Below are 26,696 nucleotides of genomic sequence, written 5' to 3'. Positions count from 1 at the left end.
TTCTACCCTCTCTCATGATCCCCATGCTCCCAGTTCACTCAGGAGATCTTGTCTTTTTCTACTTCCCATGTAGATTAGATCCATGTGTGTCTTTCTTAGGGTCCTCACTGTTGTCTAGGTTCTCTGGGATTGTGATTTGTAGGCTGGTTTTCTTTGCTTTATGTTTAAAAGTCACTTATGATTGACTACATATTATATTTGTCTTTCTGGGTCTGGGTTACCTTACTCAAAATGATATTTTTTTTTAGATCCACCCATTTGCTTGCAAATTTCAAGATGTCATTGGTTTTTTGTTTTGTTTTGGTTTTTTGTTTGTTTGTTTGTTTTTTTTTTTTTTTGCTGTGTAGTACTCTGTTGTGTAAATGTACCACATTTTCTTTATCCATTCTTTGGTCAAGGGGCATTTAGGTTGTTTCCAGGTTCTGGCTATAACAAATAGCTATGAACATAGTTGAGTACATGTCCTTGTGGTATGATTGAGCATCCTTTGGTTATATACCCAAAAGTGGTATTGCTGGGTCTTGATGTAGGTTATTTCCTAATTTTCTGAGAAATCATCATATTGATTTCCAAAGCGGCTGTACCAGTTTGCACTCTGACCATCAGTGGAGGAGTGTTCCCTCTTCCCCACAACCTCTCCAGCATAAGTTGTCATCAGTGTTTATGATCTTGGCCATTCTTACAGGTGTAAGATGGAATCTCAGAGTTGTTTTGATTTGCATTTCTCTGATGGTTAAGGATGTTGAACATTTCCTTAAGTGTCTTTCAGCCATTTGAGATTTATCTGTTGAGAGTTCTCTGTTTAGGTCTGTACTCCATTTTTTATTGGATTATTTGTTCTTTTGATGACTAGTTTCTTGAGTTCTTTGTATATTTTGGAGATCAGCTCTCTGTCCGATGTGGGGTTGGTGAAGATCTTTTCCCATTCTATAGGCTGCCTTTTTGTCTTGGTTCTCATGGCCCTTGCTAGTCCCTGGAACTCGTTTGTGGCTTCTGCTTCATCCTTGCTTTTAACAGTTCTCACACACACTTAAGAGTCTGGAGTACAGCTCTTCAAACAGTGTGCAGAGGAAAGGGGGAAAAATCTGACCTTTAAAGGGCTTTTACTGAAAGATGAAGTTGTCCCATCATTTTCTTCATATTGTATGGCTAGAATCTGCCTGTGATATGACCTCACTGAGTGGTGGGACCAAGAAGTGTGTGTGGTCTGTGGAGCCTGCACCAAGTATGGATTCTATGATGAGATAAAATAGTTGAAGGATAATGAGAATGGAGGGGATATGTCGCCGTTTCTGCCCTATTCCCTGTCTTTCACTAATCTGTCATCAGGAGCATTATTGTCTAAAACACACCAAGTGAGAAGTTATGGGTAAGGAGTAAAGAACAGATGTGAACTTTCCAAGCTAGGGTATGAAATATCGCTCCTTTTCTGACTGACTTATTGGGAAGAGCCTGAGTTATCTATAATGTTAACTATAATGTTTTCCTTAAGACTAATTCTTTCACCAGTTGTTCAATATCTCTGTAGTGACATAAATATAGCCAGCAATTATTTGGGGGTTTTCGGAAATCAGATTTTATCACTGTGGTAAAATGAAAACCAAGAAAAACAGTTAAAAGGGAGGAGTTGTTCTGGGACAGCTTTAGCCATCTTGTTCCTCCGTGTCTGGTGAGAGTGGTGGGAAGCCCACCATGATGGGCAGGAAGCAGAGGGTGCCCACACTAACAAATGTCTTCATTCTTCTCCCTTTCTTGCCCTAGAACTAGCCTGTCAGACGGTCCAACCATACCCAGGGCGTGCCTTCCCCCTCAACTAATACTCTCTAAGGGTACCTAGAGGCATGAAAAATTAATAAGTTAACAAATTTGACAATAAAAACTATTAAAATGCAAATATTCAGTGCACTGACCTTTTCTATAAGTTAAACGCAGTGAAATTGAAAATGATTGGCACTGGTGTGGGGAATTTGGTGACTTTGGCTAGAATTTTACTGAACTAAAATAGTTATGATTCAAACAGGAAATGTAATAAACAAGAAATCTCAATATAATTAAGTACTTTAAACCCATTTAATTTTAGCACTTTTTTACCTTGACTAACAGTATTTTGAGATAAAATTGTGTGCTAAAATCTTTATATTCAAATAAATGTCATTTTAAAAGCCTAATGACTCCTCCCCCACCTGGAGCCCTCAAAATGTGCCCAGTTCAGAGAGAAGGAAGTGACCAGTTTTGCTGACAGAGCACAGGCTGATGCTGTCACGCCTAAGTATAGCCATGCTGGGCTGTCCCGCCTTTGCCCAGCTGGCAGCACTTCTGCTAGGACCACATGCTGGGAAGAATTTACCTAAGTTACAGTCTGGAATAAAAGCAATCGATTGTCTTTGCGCTCCAGCTGAGGACAGCAACACAACAGGGAGAAAATGCAGGACAAATTCTAGATATTTAGTTACATTTTTAGCTTTTTACATGCTTAGAATTGTGACTATCTAAAACTTAGAGAAAGTGCAGAAAATGGGACAATTATTATGCCTTTATCAGTTTTATGTAAATATTACTTTTTCAAATGTTCTGTACATACGCGATTTATTCCAGTTTTATACATAAACTTCAGGAATAAATGAGAATTTTGTTTAGTGTTTCAAAATTTGCATGGTTGGGCTGGGGTGTAGCTCATGGGTAGAGCATGTAATTAACATGTAATAACTCTGCATTAACCCTCTGACAACAACAAAAATCTTTATATTATCTCTTTCTCTATTTTGTCTTTCATTTCTAAGCTGTTTCCTATTTAAATCATTCCTACAATTGAGCACCTTGGTGTGCCAAGTGCTGCCAAAACAGTTCATCCCTCTGGGCCACCCCAAGGTGGATATGTGACTCCAGATGCCAGTGACTTATTTCAGGCAGTTTTCCTTTATCCTGCTGCTCAGCTGTTTGCTGTGCGTCCCAGGCCTGTGCTTGGGAACACTCACCTACAGACAACCCAGGAAAAGTGGCTGCTGTTAGGGACCAGCTGGGAGACAGCAGGAGCTACCTCTCTTGTCTCTTCTTAGGTCATGACTTCCCCCTTATAATATGCATTCTTTCTGAAAATCTCCGGTTACCCTAACTTTTAAATGTCACCAAGTAGCTTAATGCCTTTCGCTAGCTACACGGGTTCTGCAGCTGAACTGGGAGCAGAAGCAAGTGGTGGCCCCAGCTCTCCAGTGCTCTGTAGATTTCATCAGGGCTGATGTGAACCTTGTTGGGTCTGTTCCCAATGGATTTTACCAACCTTCCATCTGATTCGTCATAAAATGAATAGAGTTTTTAATCGCTTTATTGTTTGGCATTCTTTTTAAAATTTACTTTTGAGATTTCTCTCCTGCCCATGGTGCAGTGTACATATAGCAGAAAATTAACCTATAGAATAGTCTAAATCTGAAAGAATTTTTATTTTTAATTTTATGTTCTTAGTCATTAAAGGTAGAATGGCAAGTGAATGAAACTTTAAAAGTATGATTCTTTATTAGTTCTTTTAAGTCTTGAGACAGGGTAATTTGTCTTGTCGTGACTTTTGTCTTCCCTACTTCTCATGCAGTGTGTTTCTGAACACTGGAATTCAGTCCTCAGTCAGATACTAGAAATCTGTGAAATATTGTGGTGCTCCCAAACACCGTGTGACAGTGTGTAGTCTCCGTCTCCTTCTCCACTGGCAGCTCAGTCTGGGCATAAGAATTCCAAGGTTCTGGAACCCTTTAAAAAAATTTTTGTTTTGTTTTTCAAGACCAGGTTTCTCTGTTGCTTCTGGAGCTAACTCTTGTAGACCAGGGTGACCTCACACTCAAAGAAATCCGCCTGCCTCCGCCTCCCGAATGCTGGGATTAAAGGCTTGTGCCACCACTGCCCGACTACCCTTTAAAATATTGTTTTGAAAAGGTAAAAGCATAATCATACAAATATAAACAAACTTTCCAAAGATTTTAACTGGATAGTGACTTAGGAAATCAATAAGATACTATCAACAGCTCAAATTCAAGCAGCAGATGCATATATAGATACTAGGAATTCTGAAAAGAACTTATGAATAGGTACAATATTGACCAATATTTGCAGGTCATTAATCAATTGTCTCTCACCAGGTAGAATTTATTTGTATTTCTGCAGGGAAGAGTCCCTTGCCATGTTATATGCTGTCTACAAACCTCAAACTTGTGACCCAGCACATTGAGCAGCCCCCTCAGCCCACCACACAGGCCCCCAGGACTTCTCGGGAGATGGGTTCCAGCAGCTCAGGCTGGCTTTGAACTCTTTTGGTCCTCCCTCCCTCGTCCTCCCAAATGCTGGGGTCATAGGTGTGTACCACTATGCCCAGGTCCCAGGAATCTTTTACATCTTGTTGTTTTGTTTTTACCCATTCCAAATTCTTTCATAATTTTTATAAACATCTTGTTCATGATTATAGTAATCTCCAAAGTTGTTTATTTTTTGCAGTACTGGAGATTGAATTTAGGGCCTTATTCACATGTGCATGACTACTGAGGTATTTCCTTACCCCTTCAATTACATTCGGAGTATGTGTGTGTGTGTGTGTGCGTGCGTGTGTGTGCGCGTGTACCCATGTGTGTGAGCACACGTGCATGTGCATGCGTGGCTGTGCATTACTATATCAGTGTACTGTGTGTGTATGTGTGTACATGGGTGTGCGTTGCTGTGTGAGTGTGCTGTGTGTGCATATGTATGTGCAAGTGTGCTTTTGCATGTGTGCATGTATGCATGTGTGTGCACCCACACACGTCATGGCACATATATGGAGACAACAGGCAGGGGTTAGTTGTCTCCTTTTCACAAATGGGTTCCTGGGAACTAACTAGGCTGTCATGTTTGGCAGCGTTTTTATCAGTTGAACTATTTTGCTGTTTTAAATTATTAATATTTTGGGGGTTGGCACACAAAGTCATAGGTTTTATGGGTACATCCTCACACACACGTTTTGTACTTTGTTCTTGCTTGTCGCTCTCCCCTCCCCCACCCCATCTCCTGTGCTCCCTAGGCCTCTCTGTCCGGTCCCTTTCTTCCTTTTCCCAGGTAGCCCCACTTCTACTTTAACGTCACATGAATTCTCTTCTCTCGGGGTCCCTCCCCCATGCATGCACGTGAGCAAACACACACACACACACACCAATAGATCTAGGTTCTGCATATAAGAGAACATGTATTTATCTCTAGATGTGGCGTGTTTTGTTTAATATAATTATTTCCAATTCCATTCACTTTCCCGCAAATGTCATGATTTGATTTTTCTTTGTGATTGCTCAAAATTCCATTGTGTATTTGCACTGTATTTGCTTTGTCTGCCCATCTATTGATGGATGGCTAAGCTGATTTTATCGCCTTGCCACTGTGAATAATGTAGCAATGGAATGGATATGCGTGTGTCTTTGCAGTAGGGCACATCGTTTTCGGGCATGTGTCCGGGAGTGGGATGGCTGAGTGTACCGTGGTTCTATTTTTAGTTTCTTGAGGACCCTACTGCTGGTTTCTATGGCGACCGCACTGGTTACACTTTAAGCGGCAGTGAGTAGGAACTCCTTTCCCTGCATCCTCTCCAACATTTGTCGTCGTTTGTTTTCCTGACGGCTGAGGGTAGCCATTCTGACTAAAATGACGTGGATCCCAAATCGGCTCTGATTTGCATTTCAGATAGTTTAAGGATGTTGAACACTTGTTGATTTCTCACTGACTACCTGTGCACCTTCCTTTGAGAGTTATCTATTCAGTTCATCAGCCTACTCATTGATTAAATGATTTGGGTTTCTGGTGTTTAATTTTTGCATATTTTAAGAAAGCTTTTAAAAATGTTTATTTTTAGATTTTTTTATTTTATGTGAATGGGTGTTTTGTCTGTAAGAATGTGTCTACACCACAGGCATGCCTTGTTCCATGGAACTGGAATTATAGGTGGTTGTGAGCCACTACATGCGTCCTGGGAATTGAATCTGGGTACTTTGCAGGGGCAGCTGGTGCTCTTAGCTGCTGAGCCATTTCTCCAACCCAGGTTTTTTGTTTCTGTTTTAAAAAATTAAAACTGTTTATTTTGAGACAGGTTTTTTATAAGTTGTCCAGGTCAGGCTAGCCTTGAACTTGTGATCTTTCCCCAGCCATTTCCAGTAGCTGTGACGTGGTGCTCCATTGTTCTTGGTCATAGACATTCTGGTGTGGATTTACGTGAATGAGGAAGAGTCTTGACAGCACTGTGAGTTTGTTCTTACGAGTATTAGCCACTCAGTAATGTATCTATGAAAGTTACAACACTCACTTTTCCCTGAAGTATTTCAATAAGGGTCTTGGAGCAGAGTTCCAAAGGCCTCTTGGCTGTTATGAGGTCAGGAAACCACGCCTAAGAGACTATCCTCCAGATTTCACAGGCAGTACTGAAATTTAAGTGAATTCTTCTTGTCTTGGAATCACCCAGTTTTCTGAGGTTCAAGGCCTGGTAGCCAAGGACATTCTTGTCTTCAGGGCCTGTAAGCCAGGGACCAGGCTGTTCGTCCTGAGTGGGCTTGGTTAGATGTAAGATCTGCAAGTAAAAACGGTCTCGTTCTATAGGAATAGACGCTAGATAATGCAAGTCAATGAAAATCAGGTAATTCACATATTTAGTTTATATACATATATACACACACACACATATGCACACACACATATGCACACACACACATGCACACACACACACACATACACACACACTATATTTGGTTTTTCAAGATGGGGTTTCTCTGTAGCTTTGGAGCCTGTCCTGGAACTAGCTCTTGTAGACCAGGCTGGTCTCGAACTCACAGAGATCCACCTGTCTCTGTCTCCCGAGTGCTGGGATTAAAGGCGTGCGCCACCACAGTCCGGCTTAGTTTTAGTTTATAAAAGCAATGTTCACCAAATTTTTTTTAAAGATTTATTTATTTATTATGTATACAACGTTCTGCCTCCATGTATGCCCGCATGCCAGAGGAGAGCGCCAGATCTCAGTACAGATGGTTGTGAGCCACCATGTGGTTGCTGGGAATTGAACTCAGGACCTCCGGAAGAGCAGCCAGTGCTCTTAACCTCTGAGCCATCTCTCCAGGCCCCTGTTCACCAAATTTTTGTAGGCTATAGATACCTTCTTAGGACAGATGAAAAAAATGTAAAAAGAATATGGCATTAAAATATTAATAGCAATCTAAGCAAGTGTCTGTAACAATTGTCCCCAGTGGTTTGTGCTATCCTGTGCTCTTCATGACTGGAGTTACCAAGCTGCTTTCCTAAGCTGTCTACTTCTAAAGTGCAGTGGATCCTGGGAAATCCTGACTCAGCCGGTTGGTTCTGTGTGAATGTTCTATAAATACCAATCATCTTAGAATCTTGTTCCCAAGAATCTCTTCTTTGAAGAATTAAGCTGTACCTGTCATTTATTTCCCATGTGACTCAGAGCCTTTGCCAAGTATCCGATTAAAATAAACTGCTGGAGATGGACGGCTCAGAGCGTAGAATACTTGCAGTGTGCATTACTGTTGTAATTCTCAGGCCTGTGTAGAAAGCCAGGTCTGTGTAGCCCTAGTGCTGGGAAGGCAGAGAGGAAAGGATTCTGGGAGCTCACTGCCTGATTACTCCAGCCTCAATGGTGAGCTCCTTCGCATTCAGAAAATACAATGGAGAGTGAATAAAGAAAGGTGCCCAGCATCAACCTCTGACCTGTGCACACATGTACCCATGCACATGAACATACGCACACACATAACACCACACACCAGAAGAGAAACACGAGACGTTTAGGTGGCAGATAATGGCTATGGTTCATTTCTTCCTATAACCAATAATATCATAATGGAGAAGGGCAAACATCTTCACTGGAGTGTATTGTGTAACTATTTCACATGGGTTCTGATTTGTATGGTAAACCTTTCATGGCATCTGAGCATGGTGGTACATGCCTGTGACCGTAGCTACTCAGGAGGTAGAGATGGGAGTCACTCTGGCCCTGGTGATCAAGAAGGGCATAATTCCATCTTAAAACAGACAAGCAAAGACACAAACATATGGAATAGAGTGTGTTGAGAAAGCTCCAGGAGCATCTAGAGATTTTAACTTGATGTGTTCCTCTCTCACTACCATTTTTATTTTTATAATGTAAAAGACAGTGATTTTTAAGATTTTTTTAAAGGTATGTGAAGGGTCTAGAAATAAGAATGAAATTATAGGAATAGAAATATAGATAGCAAAGATTAGAATATGGAAGCTCGGGATATAGGAAGAAAGACACATAAAGCTGTAAACCTAAGCAGACTACCAACAGCTTTCTCAGCAGATCAAGGATCAGTCTTCACAGTGAGCTATTTTCTCAGCTGCCATCAGCTTAGGTCATTTCATTTTACAACTGGCGGATCTATTTACAAGGCCGGGGCTTCTCTCTTAGTTTCCTGGCCATCCTTGATCAACGACAGGTATGAGCTGAGTTAAAGAGATAGGGGACCTCTGATTAGGCATTGTCCCTGCTATGGGAAACTGGCAGCATCAAGGGGAGAGCACAGGGCTTCAGTAAACACTACCTGGAAGTACCAAGGAACTGAAAGATGAAGATTGTAGAGTAAGGCAATCTGTATCTGAGTTTTACATCCAGATTATAAAAATTCCTTTATTCAGACCCAATGCTTGGTACTCCTTACTATAACAAGGGGACCTCGAAGACTCTTTTTTTGCCACAGTGTTAGAAGCCCGAACTCGGTCTGTGGTCTCAGCTAGCTGATAAGCCTCTGTGCTCCGTGGTGTTTTTCTTCTTCTTTTTAAGTTTGCTTCTGGTTTTTCTGAAATCTGGTTTCTGGAATAAAGTTTTCTTCTGTTTAGACTTTGGTGGTCTGCCCCCATTGTCTGCCCCCCCCCGCCCTGGACCAGTATGAATGATATTTTGATTTTTCTTTCTGTGTTCAAGATTCAATTTGAGGGAAGCAAGATTTAAAACTTAGTGAGGAAACTATAGGGCACTTGGCTATAGATAGTATCGTGGGTGCCCGAGAAAGAGTTCTTGGATGTCTCTTTCCTCAAAGGGACAGCAAACATTTAAAATAAATGTAGAAAGCGACAGTCATAAAGAGCCTTAGTCACTGCCTCCTCCTTCACTCCCTCCCTTCTTTTTGAGTTAATTTTTTTCTTCCCATACATAATCCAGAACGTAAAATTCAGCATTAAGCACAGAAAAGCATCCTAGACAGATGCTGAATCACTGTTTTCTGGACTGGTCCCTCAGAAGACAGACAACAGTGGCTCATCCGCTGAAAGCCAGTCATCAGGGTACCAATAACTGAGAACACACTTCATAGGATACAAGAAAGAAATTCCCTTAACAAATTGTTTTATAGTCTAAAAAACCTCAGTGAGCCCCAGGCAGCCATTATTTAATCATTAACACTGAGGTGATGTGTGTGTGTGTGTGTGTGTGAGAGAGAGTGAGTGTGTGTGTGTGTGTGTGTGTGGCTACCATTCTTATTCAAATGAATCAGCAACTGTTCTTCCTTGTGTTTCTGTGTCCTGTGCCAGCAGTTCCTAGCCTGGGTAAGTTTACCACTTTTGGCTTTGAGGTCAAACAAACAAACAGAGAACTGCTGTTTTCAAAACCACTTTTCTTTAATAACAGAAGTGCGTGTGCTCATGGGAGTCTCTGTCACAATTGTTTCTAGTAGTCTCCCTGCTCACAGCAGCTGTAACCTTTAACCCAGTGACTGGTTCCCGTTTCACAAGGAAAGCTAGGTTTAGGGTCATTTGGAACTGTCTAGCAGAAGAGGCAGTTTCGTAGACAGGCACAAGTCACAAACACACATGGTACACACCTTACACTCTCTACACACATCCTTTTAAGATTTTAATTTTTTAACATTTCTTTCTGTTATCTGTGTGTGGTATGTGAGTGCATAGGGTGCCCCAACTTCTGTGTGGACATCAGGGGACAGCTTGTAGGAGTGGCTTTTCTGCTTCCACCACGTAGGTTCTGGAAATGAACTCAGTCCATCAGGCTTGCCAGCAAGTGACTTCACCCTGCTGGGACTTGCCACCACTACCCAGCTGTCCACTGCCCGGCAGCGCACGCCTTTGATCCCAGCACTTGGGAGGCAACTGGAGCTCTGAATTCAAGGCCAGCCTGGTCTACAGAGCAAGTTCCAGTTGGGGCTGTTACACAGAGAAACCCTGCCTTGAGAAAACTGAATAAATACTGAGTGAATAAGGGATTTATATTATGTTAATGAAGATTTTTGCCTCTCTTGGGGACTGTATAGGGCTGTGTGGTGCTGCCGGGACAGCTCAGTGATGAGAACCTGCTCAGCACGGAGGGTGCCCTGAGTTTTATCCCTCGCATCACTTAAAGGGAAAAGGAGCAAAATTAGAATGACCCCATCTCTAAACCCAAGCATCAAGTCCTGTGAAGGGCGCAGAGGGTAAAGGCACTTGCTGCCAAGCAAGTAAAGCAGAAAAATAATGATTTCATTGAACAGTTTTACATTCTTAAAATTTTTAACAATGTGTAAGAGGTAATAGATTATTTGATCAGTGAACCCGCATAAGTTTAGAGAACAGACCTTAAGTCAAATAAAATGTAGGCATGTTGTACTCAATCTTCTAAATCATAGAAAAGATAGTCTATTTTTATTAAGTCAAATTAAGCTAATCTTACTTAACAAAGATCTATTAATATAACTTGAGTTCGTAAAATGTTTCATGGTTTTGATGAGAATAAGTTTCTTAAATTCATTATATTTAAGAAACTAAAATATTAGATATATTTCTTATTGCCCTACAATGAACTTTCAGAGCTGGTCAGTATGTATGTCAGGCCAAACAGAGTTCTTTGAATTTGAGAGATTTTCTGCTCCAAGAATCTCCTCTATATATACATCTTCATCCTTGTGTGATCATTCTCTCTCCATAAAGATACTCTTGAGCATCAGTCACCTGTTTGTATGTTTGGATAGTCCAGCCAGGGCCTTCTGCATGATCTTACTAATGGGAAGCAAACTGTTAAGCACAAGTAAACCCCAACAACTAACAACAAAACCCACAAGATAAATGATAGTGGGTGGGAAGCCCAGAATATGAGGGAACCAGCATGTCTGAAGCTCTGCTTCCTTGAGTTCACCTCTGAGAACTGGGAGAAGATGCCCAGCACGCAGGCCCAGTGTGCAGTCATCCCCGGGTACCCCCATTCATCCCACTCTACCCAGTGAGTCTACTGAGCATTTCACCAAATAGTCTCTAAAAGTTTTAAAATTTATAAGAGACAATCGATTTTCACAAACCAAAAATGAGCATGTGTCAGAGGTGTATTTGCTTATTTACAAGAAGACCAAGAGATGTTGCAACTGACTCAGGAAAGTTCAGTAATGTGTGAATAGGCATGGAATCGATGTGGACCCATGCGGCGGACTCTTGTTGTATACCAAGCAGAATTTACTTGTAGTCTCCTAAGGTTTGCAATTTACAGAGTTGTAAAATAGCTCAAAGGTAAAGTATAGGTCTCCGTGGAGGCAGATAACTCAAAGTATGTTTGCCATGCATCTGGGAACCTGTTTTGTGGTTGATGTCAAAGTCTTTTTCTGACAGGAGCCTTCTAGTCTTTGGCATCTTGGAGAGTTTAGACACAAAGGCAGCCAAGGAGAGCTTCCAACCAGAACCTAGTACGGTGAAGCCACGAGAGTGGAGGGGAGGTCTGTCTTCACCTGTGCCTGCGTCACTAGCTGGGCCAGGCCCTGTGGGCTGCCTGCTTTCCTATCTTGTGACTTGTCCAGAGATCACCTCAGAGCCAACCAGTACATGGTGTTCAGCTTTGTGATTGGAGGAAGTTAACTTGGTGAAGCATTATCTAGTGTGAACAGTTACCCACTGAGACTTAGTAAGTTCTGGTTCCACCAGGACTCTGCCAAAGTGTAGGTTGCTCACATGGCCACAAGATCTAAACAGAGTGGCTTTCTGCTTTTGTGACTCAGCTGAGCTCTGTTGCCCACCTGGAGCAGTAGCGATGCTATTCTTGGGCAGGTAGAAACCATTGTCATATGATTGTACGGACCAAGGACTGTTTAGAAGAACAATCATGTAATCTGTGAAAGACTAGGCATAAAAAAATAAGACAAAGGGGGGCTGGAGAGATGACTTATGGGGGCTGGAGAGATAGCTCAGTGGTTAAGAGCACTGGCTGCTCTTTTAGAAGTCCTGAGTTCATTTCCTAGCAACCACATGGTGGCTCACAACCATCTATAATGAGATCTGGTGCTCTCTTCTGGCCTGTAGGCATACGTGCAGGCAGAACACTGTATATGTAAAAAATAAATTAAAAAGGTGAAAATCTATTGTGCTACCGTAGTTGGCACATCATCTCATTTACTTGTAGATTGTCTTCTTGTCCCAGCTTTGCTGGACCCTACCTGATTTAGTGTTCTACTTCTGTGAAGAGACCACAACAACACTTATAAAAGAAGGAATTTAACTGGGACTTGCTTCTAGTTTCAGATGTTTAGTCCATTGTCATGGTGGGGAACATGGAGGTATGCAGGCATACATGCAAGCAGGCATGGTACTGCAGAAGTAGCTAAGAGTTCTACACCCAGATTAGTGGGCAGAAGGAAGAGATAGATGGTGGGCCTGGGTTGGGTTTTTGAAACCTCAAAGTCCCTGCCGTGACACATTTCTACAAAGCCACACCCACTAACCCCTCTCTAGTGGTGCCACTGCCTGATGGCTAAGCATTCGAATACATGAGCCTATGGGGGGTCATTCTTAAACTAATACACTGCCCTATGTTCTACCAAATTCTTTCCAGAGGGAATTTCAGAGTTTTGTGAGTCACTTTATTAATCACAGAAAATGTTAAAGTTTTCTTAAGATCAGTTTTTTTTAAAGATTTATTTATTTTGTATACATTGTTCTGACTGCATGTATGCCTGCAGGCCAGAACAGAGCACCAAATCTCATCTTGGTTAGTTGTGAGCCACCATGTGGTTGTTGGAAATTGAGCTCAGAACCTTTGGAAGAGCAGCCAGTGCTCTTAACCGCTGAGCCATCTCTCCAGCCCCCTTAAGATCAGTTCTTAATGGGGTGGTCTTCAGATAAGATTCAGCCTCTGCGTCTCTGAATTAGTAGAAGGTTGTACTTCAAGGAAAAATTTCAAAATGCCTTTGGTATTAAACACAGCAAAGTCTTTTTTGTTTTGATCTTTGACACTGTGATGTAAGCTTTATTAAACATCTGGAACTAGGCTGATCTTTAGAACACCTTTACGGAGCAGAAATAACAGCCTGGGTGCTTATAATAGAACAGATGCAAATGCATCCAGCAGCTGCTCCATTTATGCATTTTGTTAATGCTTTTTATTTTAGTAACCTTACTTCTGATTATAGACTCCCTCATTAGTGTTCTCAGCAGAAATAACGGATGCATACCTCTCGACCTCAGCGTTTAAAACAGAATTTAGGAGCATAAATCGCCTGACCCTCTGACTTTGCCTGCTGACAGCTCTCTCACAGGGCAAGCTGTGGCTGAGAAGCAGTGTGCACATGCCAACTCCCTTTGCTCCGTCACTTTTTCCAGCCACATTCGTCTTCCTGGTCTGCCTTACCAAGAGCTGAACTCGCCCCTCACCACCAACGCGGTCAGCCCTCTGCTCTCTTCTTACTGTTGCATAATGGAGTTGATACAATTATGTCTTGGTGCCTGGATTTTGATTATCCCTTGGGTACCTGTGTTTATCATCCCTCATCTCCTTTGGAGTACAGCCAAATAAAATTCAATTATCATCTGTAAGACTTAGTTTTTACACGGAACACTAACATCCGTGACTTCACATAGCCCTTAACTTCTTCTCTCAGGAAGGGAACTGATGCTGGCTTCTCTTTGTCTTATTCCAGTTGGGTCATGAGGTTTTCCCTGCAGCCTGGGAAGGTAAGATGCCAGCATAAACACTGTACATTTAAACTCTGCTTTAACGACCCCAGTCTTTCCAGATGTTCCTACTTGATGGTGTTAATGAACCCTTCAAAGACATGAACAGGACAAAATGTCTATAGTTGGAAGGCCCACTTATCTATTATTTATATTCAAATAGATTTTACAAAAACTGAAAATATTGCTTAAGGGAAAACGTGACAATAATTTTATATATAAATACTATATATATAAAATCTCAAATAAGTGATGGAAAGTATACATATGTTTTTTGTTTGAAACTGAGTCTATCTAGCCCAGGATGGACTCAAACTTCACAGTGTAGCTGAGGCTACCCCTGAACTAACTCTCTCTGTTTTGATTTATTTATTTTTATTTTATTCATGGCTGTTTTATCAGCATACATCTGTGTACCAGGTGCAGTGCCTGAGGGAGCCAGAAGAGGCAGCAGATCCCCTGGAACTGTAGTTACAGATGGTTGTGGGTGCTGGTCTCTTAACTGGGGTCCTCTGGAAGAGTAGCCAGTGGCCTTCTCTGCTGATCCATCTCCAGCCCTGCCCTTGAACTCTTTACCCCTCCCCCATCCTGAATGCTGCTATTGCAGGCATGTGCCACCGTGCCTTGTATGCCTATTTTTATTTTTAGTTTGACTTTGTCTTTTGACATTTTAAAAAGCAATACACTTTAGTTTGGGTTGAGGGACTTTTAGAATTTTCTCCCTGATCTTATTTTTGAGGTAAGCAAAATAGGGAAGACAGAGATTCAGATAAATAGTTCTGTTAGCATGGAGAAAGAGGACAATATTATGAAAGCTCACAAACCGCAGAGTTTTGTCTCAGTATTCATGTGAAGTAGTGTGTAGGCCCTTCTCCCAGAATTCACTGGGGCAGACTGGCCTGAGCACACTTGGGGATGAGGTTGTGTTCACAGCCTATGACTTGCTCATTGCCTGCTCACAGAAATTTTCCATGGTTTACTTAAAGTAAATTTTATAAATCTACAAGCAGTAACTTACCCAATGGCAAGCATGACGGATCTTCATGCGGACAGTGTGGCCATTTCTATCCAGATGCGCACCTTGAAATGTATCCCACACATGAGTTAGCTTGCTGACAATCAGTCCTGAAGGAATCTAAGATTTGCTTAAATTATTAAATTTAATAATAAATTTTAAATTGGGCTAGCCCACGTGAAGTGCTCATAATTATCTGTCCTTAATGGTGCAAATGTTACAACAGCTATTTTTACAAGAGTGGGTCTTAGCTAAATCTCTCTAGGCATAATCAAGCTGGAGAAGGTTTAATGCGTTTGTGGTGCCAGGTGGTGAGAGGCAGAGCCTTGTGCCAGTCATCTTTGCAGCCTTGGCCTATGCGGTGCTGCTGGGTATTTTATACTCTTTTCTCTCTTTTGGCTGTTTGGGGGGCCCGCCACCCAACTCCCAAATAAATACACAGAGGCTTACTTTTAGTTATGAAGTCCCAGCCTTTGCTTGGCTTGTTTCTAGCCAACTTTTCTTAATTTAAATTATCCCATCTATCTTTTGCCTCTGGGCTTTTGCCTTTCTCTATTTCTGTATGCCTTTCTTTACTTCTTTCTCCGTGGTTTGCGTGTAGCTGGGTGACTGGCCTGTGATATCCTCCTCTCCTTGATCTTGCTCCTTCTTCCTTTCCTCGTAAATTTCCTCATTCTATTTATTCTCTCTGCCGGCCAGCCCCGCCGATCCTTTCTCCTGCCTCGCTATTGGCCTTTCAGTTTTATTATTAGACCAATCAGGTGTTTTAGACAAACAAAGTAACACAGCTTCACAGAGTTAAATAAATGTGACATAAAAGAATGCAACACACTTTTGCATTATTAAACAAATGTTCCACAGCATAAACATATGTAACACAACTTAAAATAATATCCCACAACAGTACAGATCTGGTTGGCATTTTACAGAATTTTGGCCATGTATTTGTGTATCTTAAGGAGTAGAATTAGTGGATCTAAGACGTGCTGTCAGTGTATTTTCTTGAATGCTTGTAAATATTTTTTTTGGATTGTTCTCATTTTTCATGAGTTTCAGGCTGAACTTTGATTGTCATGGAGTATTGGTAAAATGGGGTCAGCTCTGGGGATCACAGTGGTAGAATTTTTCTCCCAGGGTATCTCTGAATGACATGGCATTGGTGTTGAGTCTTCCTTTGTTAGTGACTCTTACAGCGTGGTACTTGTGTCTTGTTTCAGGGCTGTAATAGTCATGTGTTTATTGACCACTGTGCTCCTAGTTTCCTGCCTGGAGTCCAGCATTGGTGTAAACGTGGCTTTGGTAAAGAGACATTCCTCTTTTACCTATACGCTGTGTGCTAGCCTACGGCACGGCTAGGTGTCTTGTTGGTGAAAATGACCTAATGAAATAATTGAGGCAGGAGCCATTACTTTGACTTTGTGCTTTAAAGCCTGAGTGACAATAGAAACAGAAGTGGATGGGGGGCAGGGGAGGAGTGGGAGAGACTGGGAGGAGAGGAGGGAGGGGAAACTGATTGGGGTGTAAAATACATAAATACTTTAAAAAATCATAAAGCCTAAATGGCACACACAGTGAGCCCGACAGGGTCAGGAAACTAGCTTTTCCAGCCTGAAGTCCAGCGTTCGGTCTTTGAATCACAGCTTTGTTCAGGAATCACAACTTCTTGGTTGTTTTTGTTTCTGAAAAAGGTCACCGCCAAATGTCCAGACTGGCCTTGAGCCCGACTAATCCTCCTGTCTCAGTCTCACAAGGAAGTTTGATTCCTTCACTCTTGCTGAAGGTCTTCAATGTCATAAGAGCTTTTCCTGACCACTATAATCAGATGAACTCTTCTGCTGTGCACCACGCCCCCGTGTCTACATTCGGTGCACTGGCACCCAGTTTGCGAGATTCGGGCAAGGGGCTGGAGGTTAAAATACACAAACACAGACAGACAGAAAGACAACGACACGGGTCATCCTTGATTGATTTCCCCAAGAATGCCCCCTTTATTGTGTTCAGGGGCAGATTATATAGAGATAGCCACGCCCCAGCCAAACCCACCAGAAACCACTCTGCCATCAGGAACGCCTGAAGGTCTCGTGCTCAGAGCAGCTGTAGGCACTCAGATCAGGGGATTACAAGAAATTCAGGATCTGGGGGCTCACTGCTCCCAACACTCTTCTCATGCCCAGCGTATTAAACATGGCTTCTATGCTGACAGTGAGACTCTTGGTGCATCTGGAAGGCCGCTGTATAATGTGGATTCTGAGTCTGGAAGGTTCTCTTGTCACTTGGCGTTTGTACCCGTTCCCGCATTCATCTTTAGTTCCAGGGAAGTGTTTATCACGTGGTGTTTACCAAATTCGATGACACAGCCTCTTGGTACTTGGCTGCCTGTATAGAAGTAAACCCCAGTTTACTTCTAAAGTTAACTTTAGCAAGAGTTAATTCCATAAAAACAGAGGCTGCTTAGCTCTGCAAACGCCACTGTAACACTTGGCCTGACGGCGCCTGTCTTCAGCTCACACTAGCTCTAGTCCCGGCCCCTTGTGTCTGCACTCTGTTCTCCCCAACTTACGTTTGCTTTAAGTCTAACATTTGTGTTACAACCGAGGCCATAACATTCTCATAAGTTAGCTAGAGCTTTCGGAACAGACACCTTGTGCACAGCACTGGGCACGCAGTGTTCCCTTGTTTATATAATAAATATCTGGAAAAATAAAATTCACCAGTAGGCTGACCCACTGGGTTACTAGGGTAGGTAGTTGATTAGTAACCTAATCAACTCTCCCACCCACCCACTACCCCTTTTCTCCTAAGACATTTCTCCCTGACCCCAGGTAGATAAGTATACAAAATTATAATGCTTGCCAAGAATTTGTGTTTTAAAACAATTCTTGGCTAAAATAATTTTCCCATTTATTAGTGATTAAAGCAAATTTACATATTAGTGAGGTGCATGTGCTTACTTATTTTTTTATTTTTTATTTTTTTGTGCTTGCTTATTTTTGCAGAAAGAATTAAGCCTTAGCTGAGTATTTGGTAGTGAATGCCATGAAGCATCTTCAACACTTTTCATAACTAATGGAAACTTTGCTCTTCAATGCAGAGACTTCTTCACCACGATATGTAGTACAGAATGGTAGAAGCATGCTTAGGGCCATTTGAGAAATTACTGGAAATTCTATCCCAACCCCAAGCCAAAATTCATTTAATTACCTTTTATAAAAAAGTTAGCAAGTTAAATGGCAATTTTAAATTCAAACGTTCTAACAGTACTATCCAAAGATATACTCTTTTGATATTTTCATGCTAAGGAACAACAGTGGGAAAATATCAAAGCCTTTGCTTCCTGTGATTCCTTTGTATGCACAATAAAAATGCAACAGTTTATAATATACAATGATCTTAAATCAGAGCTGAGGTGGAACAGGTGTCGGAGCTGCGTGGCGACTCCATGTGCCGTGTAGCGTGTGTGTGGTGTGTGTTCAGGATGAGGCTGCAAGGACAGGCTGCCTTGAGAACGCGTGAGCCCTGCCAGAATCACCAGCAATTTTACTGCAAATTGTGTTGTGGTCTTTGCCTGTTCAGAACTCTTTTATTGTTGTCAAAATTTTCATAGCCCCACACACTAAGTTATGTGACCTCATACAAGGATATGAACTACACTTCATGATGCTGTATTCTGAAGAAGGTGTGTGTGTATATCTGTCTGTCTGTCTGTCCTAGGAAGTAAAATTAGAGAAGAATGAAATGCATTTTTACTTATCTTTTTCTTTTCATGTGTGTTTAATTTAGTCTATGGCAATAACAGTGCATTCACATTTTCCTCATTTATCAGATGTGCATGAGTGAGTTGTTCACATGTCTGCCTGCCTGCACCTTGTGTGTGTCTGGTGCAGAGGCCAGAAGAAGGCATTAGGTCCTCGAGGACTAGAGGTATAGATGGTTGTGAGCCTCCATGTGAGTAGTGGGAATTGAACCCAGGTCCTCTGGAAGAGCAGTCAGTGTTCTTAACCACTTGAGCCATCTCTCCAGCCCAAGGAAAAATAGTATTTTAATGTTTGTTCTGTTTGTTGCTTGTATATTGTCTTCATGTTCTTTTCCTGTCTCTACAAGCCAATCTTTGTGATAATTTCAGAGAGCCGCTGCAATGTTCAAAGTCCCCACAAAGCCAACAGCAGCAACCTCCTGCCTTCATGGGGTGACATGAGGCTCATAACACATCTACTGTTTGGTCACCAAAATCACTCCATGTGCTAAAATTACTGTTCCCCCCTCTTATTTATATGCGGCTATTAGTTATCCTGTCACATTAGTTGTTAAAACCAATTAGTTCACATGGAATTTTCTAGGCCTCCTGTCCTTATCAGTGTAAGTGGGAGGCAGAGAGAATAGATTTCTAAATACCTGACTAATCTGAAAAAAGGGGAGGAGGAAAATTAATTTTGCAAAATCACTCTATTTTTTGGTAAAAGAATAACTTTAAGTGTGCATGCGTGTGTGTGTATGTACACACACTCATTTTTGGTTTTTTGAGACAGGGTTTCTCTGTAGTCTTGGAGCCTGTCCTGGAACTAGCTCTTGTAGACCAGGCTAGCCTCAAACTCACAGAGATCCGCCTGCCTCTGCCTCCCGAGTGCTGGGATTAAAGGCGTGCGCCACCACCACCTGGCCACACTTATTTTATTACATGGCATTGTTATTACATATACTTCGTGAATTTCCTACATAACTTCTTGAGTTAGTTTATAAGTAAATGTTCATATTGAAAAGAAAAAAAAATTTTTTTGAGATAGTTTCACATTCCAGCCTGGTCTGACCTAAAACTCATCAAGTAGCCCAGACTGGCCTCAAGTTTTAGTGGATCCTTCTGCCTCAGTTTACCAAGTGCTAAGACTATAGTTGTGAGCCACCGGCTCGAACAGCATAATTCTTATTAATGTATATTAATCCCTTGAGTGTGTTAAGAGGGGAAAGGAGCTGGCTGCCTTGTGGTATCCCTTGCTGTTTTGTGCTGTCTCTGAAGAAAAATAGAAATGCTCTTAGTCATATAAAGCTGACGTGTGTTCCAGAAGGCACTGCTGAGCAGTAGGGAAGGGATGTCATACTCAACAACTCTGAGTTTGGAAGAAACAAGAATTTTGAGGAAGAGTTGCATTCATTTATGTCTATGTAAAATACAATAAATTGCAGATGAATTTGAGTTATATACTCACAGTTACACCATTGAAAATGCAGACTTTAAGCTATGGTGGTATGCACCAGCTACTGGGAAAGCTGAGGCAGGAGGATCATTTGAGTCAGGGGGTTGAGGACAACTAGAACAGTATCAAAAGACGACACATCTGCAAAAGTTGGCAGGAAGACAAGACAAGCCTAGAAGGCATCGACGCTGTTTGCACATGGAGTCTGAATACTACCTAGTTCCTCTCGATTCTAAGCTGCTGACGAGCTGGAAAGAGACGGAGGCAGGTGTATGATAATGCATTTGTCTCTACCCGCGGCTCTTTGAGCGTCATTTCAAGCCTATCTGCTCCATATTCACAGACTGAAATGTAGAGGCCTTTCCCTTCATTCCGGCTGGGAACTCTCTGTGTTGTCCACATACGTGCAGGGAACAGGTTTGATCTTTATCTGAACTTCTATCCCATAGGTGCATTGAGAATTACACAGGAGCTCGTTGCGAAGAGGTTTTTCTCCCAAGCGCCAGCGTCCAAAGCAGAAGTAACCTGTCGGCAGCATTCGTGGCCCTGGCGGTCCTCGTCACCCTCACCATCGCAGCGCTCTGCCTTCTGTGCAGGTAACTGAAGTGGAGACACCCTCTGGAAGAAAGCAATACACAAGGCTGCGGTCTCTGAGTCACTTGCATGCTCTTTACTTCTAGACGTTTCTCCAGATACTGTTTTATGTCTGGCATTATCATTTGAATACAATTTTGTTATAAACCATAAATCATTTTAAAAGCATCTTAAGCACGTCAACTAGTTCCTTGCCACCGACGTCATCTCTTTCTGTGATGTCGCTAAGCCAGGAGAACCCACCCTCCCTACAGTAACTATGCTTACGTCACACAAGGCTTTATGGGAAGTGTTTTTTAAAGATGTCTTGAGTATTAAAGGCAACGTGACTTACACAGTGCTTTAGAAGCTTAAAGCACATGGCTGATGTGTTCTCAGTCTTTTCTCTAACATTTGTTATGTGCCAGACATAATGATCATAGTGGCCAAGAAGGTAGACATGTTGCCTAAATTCATGGGCTATTTAAATCTAGAGAGACAGATAAAGAAGCAGAAGGTTAAATTGGAGAAACTGGCATCTTCTAAGAGAAACAAAAGGAAAAAAATGACATGTTTCAAGGCTATACACATCAAAGATTACTTGCATTGATTCCTTTTTATTGCTTTTCGATGTTTTTTGAAATTTATTTTTAAAAGTGAGCGTGAAATTGCTTAGTAGTTATTTTGTATTGATTAATAAGTATTAAATATGCACTGGTTACTCTCATCTGGTTATGAAAATGGAGCTTATGGTCATTGTAAAACAATCCAAGTTGTCTTGAGAAGTTAATATTCCAAGAATAATACGTAGATTAAATAACCTCGTAAACCCTTATTAAAATTTTGAGGGACTTTGCTCTTTTTAAATGTTTTTTTTTCATGTGCATTATGCTGTTTTATTCCAAAGTATCATTTAAGCAACCTAGTGGATCTCATCTCATAATTTTTTTTTATCTGGAGTGCTTCAGGTACAAAACTTAACAGCCCATTGCATCGGATTGCATTTTCTATGTGATCTGCCATTTACATGTGCCCTTCCTTGGTGTGACCTTGCCATTCAGCCAGCAAGAGTTAGAGTTTAGGTCTAGGGCTCTGCAGTTCAGACATGGTGTGCTTGTCTGGCAGGCATAGAGTTCTGGGTCCAAGCCATTGAATGGCGACAAGAAATAGAGTTTAGTGCCGGGCGGTGGTGGCGCACGCCTTTAATCCCAGCACTCGGGAGGCAGAGGCAGGCGGATCTCTGTGAGTTCGAGGCCAGCCTGGTCTACAAGAGCTAGTTCCAGGACAGGCTCTAAAAAAGCTGCAGAGAAACCCTGTCTCGAAAAACCAAAAAAAAAAAAAAAAAAAGAAAGAAATAGAGTTTATTTCTTTAGAAGGTACGACAAGTGTTTTAGTCATGAACACTGGGTAAATGTTACGGCTGATAACACAGCCTTTGAATGGACCAAAAGCTCCATCTTCAAGTCAGCCAGTGTCTTGCAAGAAACCTAAGCAGAGAAAAGAAAGAGCCCCAGCTCGACTCTCAGTCAGCAGCAACTGCTAGCCATCTGAATGAGGCTCCCTAAGCATCCTGCTTACTGGAACTTTCAGGTGGCTCATGTTATCTACTGGACGCCTGCAAACACACAGAGGCTCTAATGGGGGTGGGGGGAAGAGCTCAGTGGTCAACCAATAGAACTATGAGAGAGAAAATTTTAATCTAGTGTGTTTAGAGTAGCATGTTACAAAGTAGAGATGAGTCATCGTGGGACTGTACCCTTCACTCTGAATGTACACATTTTGGGACAACTGAATAATGATCTATTCTTATTCTATCCCTCTATTATGTTTTCCAGCAAAATATGCCAAAAGATAAGCTATCTAATCCTAATTTTTCATTATTCTCTCTGGTGTTGTCTTGGAAATAGAGTTTCATCTTCTATTGATTGGTTATTGAGCTATTTTGTATAATACAACCTCTGACCATTTGGTTTTGACTGTAGTAACTATCAACTACTTACTATGACTTGAATTTATATTAACATTTCATATATTAGAAACAAGTTCCCAAAAGTCCTATGTTAATGGTGTTTGAAATGTTGGACCTTTGGGTGACGATTGGACCATGGGGCTCTGCAGAATGAATAGATGAATCCTTTGGTGCGTAATAGAAGATAAAGGACTTATCATTGGGAGACTTTGCTGTTCAAGTGAGCACTGTCTGACTTGCTGGCCCAGTCTCACAATGTGATACCCTGTGCCATAGCATGACCCAGTTAGATGGTTCTTACCTGATGAACAGTTGTCAATGCCGTGGTCTTAGACACCTCAGTGTCTGGAACCATGAGTTAAATGAACATCTGTTCTTTGTAAATTACCCAGTCACGGGTATTTGTATAGCAACAGGAATAGATTGATGCAACCTTACAGTTTAATGGGTTAAAAATCAAAGCTTTTTTTATTCCTCATATGTAATCATTATGGGTTAGTGCATGGATTGGATATGGTTGTGCTAAACATAGTCATGAGGACTCAGACTACAGAGCAGCCACCACAAAATGCTGTGGGTTGCATTGCCAGGAGGGAATGTTCCAGAGTGCCTCGCACTCAAAATGATCCATCCCAGAAGTGGCACAACCCCTGACGGAATCTTTTTCACAGGCCTACACAATTGCAGAAAGTGTTAGCAAATGTAGCTCACCCATCTGCTGTAAGGTAGAAAGCCAGAAGTGGGTCTCACATAGTAACTAAAGGATTCATAAGGGAATCTAATATTCTACTGGGACTTGCTAAGAGTGAGTTGTGTATTTTTTTTAATCTATAGAACTTTAATATTGCTACAGTTGTTGCAACGAGATTCCTTTACTAACCTTTGAATTTGTAAAGGTATCAATGTTATATCCCATCCAGTGACAAAATTATCATAAAAGAGCAAAGTTGCTCTGCAGAGAGGAGGCAGAATTCAGGAATATTCTGACCTAAAGCTAGATGTAGTGGTTTATGTTTGTAATTCTAGCTCTTGAAAGTCAGAGGCAGGAGGATTGCTATAAGTTCAAGGCCAGCCTAAGTTATATATAAACCCAGCTTAAGTTATATATTAACCCAGCCTGGTTTATAAAGTGAGACCCTGGCACAAAAAGAAGAAAATTCTAATCTAAAATGTCCTATACCATGCTGAATGATAGCCTTTGACCCAGGCATAGTGACTTCCACCTATAGCCCTAACACTTGAGAGGCTGGTGCAGAAGGATTGCTATGAGTTCCAGGCAAGCGTGGCTACCAGGGGACACCCTGCCTCAGAAAGGAACCCCCAAAGCCTTATTTTTTTAGGGTAGAAAGTATAGGCACATAGGTATGAGGAAAGGAAGACTATATAAAAAAGCTTAATGTTCATTGAGAGAAACCTACCTCTAGAGCCAGGAGTGGTGGCGCATGCCAGTGGTTTAAGGCTCGCCTCTACCAGAGAGATCCTGCCTTAAAAAAACAAAGATGAAAAGAACAGAAGCCTCCAATCACAAATGTTAAGTGGATTTTTGTTCTGAGCCCACGGTATTTCTAACGTCTAGTGGGGGAAAGGTTAAGAGCATAGAGTAGCCCAGACTGTAAATATTCTCAGCTGATGGACAGACACAAGTGCGTGCAGATCAGCTCTTGAAGACGCCCCTGTCGTTCTTTACCTTAATCTTTGCACCCCACAGAGGAAGATCCCTCACTGACGTGGAAGAAGATCACTGCTGTTAATTGGAGCTAATCTTGGGATACCTGGAAATGATCTCTTCTGATTCTAAGCCTATCTTCCAGCACAGTGTGCTAAGGGACGGCAAGCTGATCGATTCCCTCGTTAATCACTGTACCGGTGACTCGGAACTAGAATGTTTGTCCGACATTGATTGGCTATTGAATGACTTTGTGTGGTATCAGCTCAGGCCATCTAGGTTTGGCTGTAGTAGCTGTGAGTTTGCTATGGCTTAAATGTATCCTCCAAATTTCCTGCTACAACTGGAAGTAGAATCAGATGTTCAAAATATTCCTCTGTGGGGGAGAATCAACCCCATGATATAAACTAAGTATGCTTAATATGTATGAAAAAGAAACAGGAGCTGCGGAGATGGCTCAGTGGCTAAGAGCACTTGTTGCTCTTACAGAGATACTGGGTTTGACTCTAAGAACTCACATGTTAGCTCACAACCATCTGTATCTCTAGTTACAGGGGATCTGAACCCTCTTCCTTGGGCTCCAAGCATACATGTGGTGCATATACATATATGCAGGCAAAACACTCATACACAAAAATAAAATATAAATCTAAGATCTTTTAAAAATTAAATAAGGAGCAGATTTTGCAAAGAACAATATAGAAGTTGAAAAATAAAATTAGCATTCAAAATGAATATATTTTAGTTCAGTTTAGCTTGTGTTTTTAAGCAAACTAGAAATTGCAAGGGGAGCGACAAGGGAAATGGGGAGAGAGAATGAAGAACACTGGAGGACAGTGAATGAAGCAACAAAAAGGTGCCCTAACCTAAGAAAAGAGCGCTGTAAACTAAGGAAAGGTCAAGAAGCTTGGCAATGTGACTTTGTCTAACTCATATTTTTTTTCTGGAGTTTGAGGAAAAAAGACTTGGGTCAGTTGTTTGAAGAGGGGAAGCTGAGATGTCCAGAATTGGTAAGTTACCCACAGATGCAGCAAATGTCAAGCAGGTTAAAGAAAAACACATGGATACCGCACAGCCTCATAAAGCGCAGAACCTGACTCTAAAGAGAGAATGCTAACGTAGAAAAGACAGGTTTTTTTGTTTGTTTGTTTCATACCAGATGGCTCTTGACATAAGATAGAAACTCAAGATTTTTCTTTTAACAACATGCTTGGATTTAGAGAAGGACAGAGCCATTGTCCAGCTCCAAAACCAGCTGTGTGTGTGTGTGTGTGTGTGTGTGTGTGTGTGTATAAATGTATATTTTGTTACCTCTCCTTACAAGTCATATTCATTTTTTTGATGATCCTTATTGATAGTTGGAAAAGCAAAAAACCCAGAATAGCCAAAACAATCCTGTACAATAAAAGAACTTCTGGAGGCATCACAATCTCTGACTTCAAACTCTACTACAGAGCTACAGTATTGAAAACAGCTTGGTATTGACATAAAAATAGACAGGAGGACCAGTGGAACCAAATCAAAAACCCGGATATTAACCCACATACCTTCGAACACCTGATTTTTGACAAAGAAGAAAAAAATCAAACGGAAAATAGAAAGTATATTTAACAAATGGTGCTGGCATAACTGGATATCAACATGTAGAAGAATGAAAATAGATCCATATCTATGACCATGCATAAAACTCAAGTCCAAATGGATCAAAGACCTCAACATAAAGCCAGCCACACTGAACCTCAAAGAAGAGAAAGTGGGAAGTACACTTGAACACATTGGCACAGGAGACCACTTCCTAAATATAACACTAGTAACACAGACAATGAGAGAAACAATTAATAAATGGGACTTCCTGAAACTGAAAAGCTTCTGTAAAGCAAAGGACACAGTCAACAAGACAGAACAACAGCCTACAGAATGGGAAAGGATCTTCACTAACCCCACATCAGACATAGGTCTGATCTCCAAAATATACAAAGAACTCAAGAAACTGGACACCAAAAGAACACATAATCAATCCTATAAAAAAATGGAATACAGATTTAAACAGAGAACTCTCAACAGAGGAATATAAAATGGCTGAAAGACACTTAAGGAAATGCTCAACATCCTTAGTCATCAGAGAAATGCAAATCAAAACAACTCTGAGATTCCATCTTACACCTGTCAGAATGGCCAAGATCAAAAACACTGATGACAACTTATGCTGGAGAGGTTGTGGGGAAGAGGGAACACTTCTGCATTGCTGGTGGGAATGCAAGCTGGTACAGCCCCTTTGGATGTCAGTGTGGCAATTTCTCAGAAAGTTAGGAAACAACCTTCCTCAAGACCCAGCAATACCACTTT

At 41.5% G+C, this 26,696-nt stretch overlaps 1 protein-coding gene and 1 long non-coding RNA gene across 14 annotated transcripts in view; one reads left to right on the top strand and one right to left on the bottom strand.

The window, feature by feature from the left end:
- Window positions 1-26,696, top strand: part of Nrg4 (neuregulin 4) — a 109,179-nt gene that overhangs the window by 59,194 nt on the left and 23,289 nt on the right. For all 13 annotated transcript variants that reach the window (XM_038321833.2, XM_038321835.2, XM_038321832.2 and 10 more), the window contains one exon: window positions 20,592-20,738. In XM_038321833.2, the coding sequence (XP_038177761.1) occupies window positions 20,592-20,738 (147 nt within the window). The remainder of the gene's footprint in view (window positions 1-20,591; window positions 20,739-26,696) is intronic.
- On the bottom strand, window positions 19,862-24,514 carry LOC119809095. The gene is made up of 3 exons (XR_005284622.1): window positions 24,372-24,514; window positions 24,103-24,168; window positions 19,862-20,760 (listed from the first exon to the last, which is right to left on the bottom strand). It is a non-coding gene; the product is annotated as an uncharacterized LOC119809095 (long non-coding RNA).

This window comes from Arvicola amphibius, chromosome 3 (genome assembly GCF_903992535.2).
Source record: "Arvicola amphibius chromosome 3, mArvAmp1.2, whole genome shotgun sequence".
NCBI lineage: Eukaryota > Metazoa > Chordata > Mammalia > Rodentia > Cricetidae > Arvicola > Arvicola amphibius.
The sequence above is the reverse complement of the archived record's forward strand: the minus strand, read 5'-3'. Positions and strand labels throughout refer to the sequence as shown.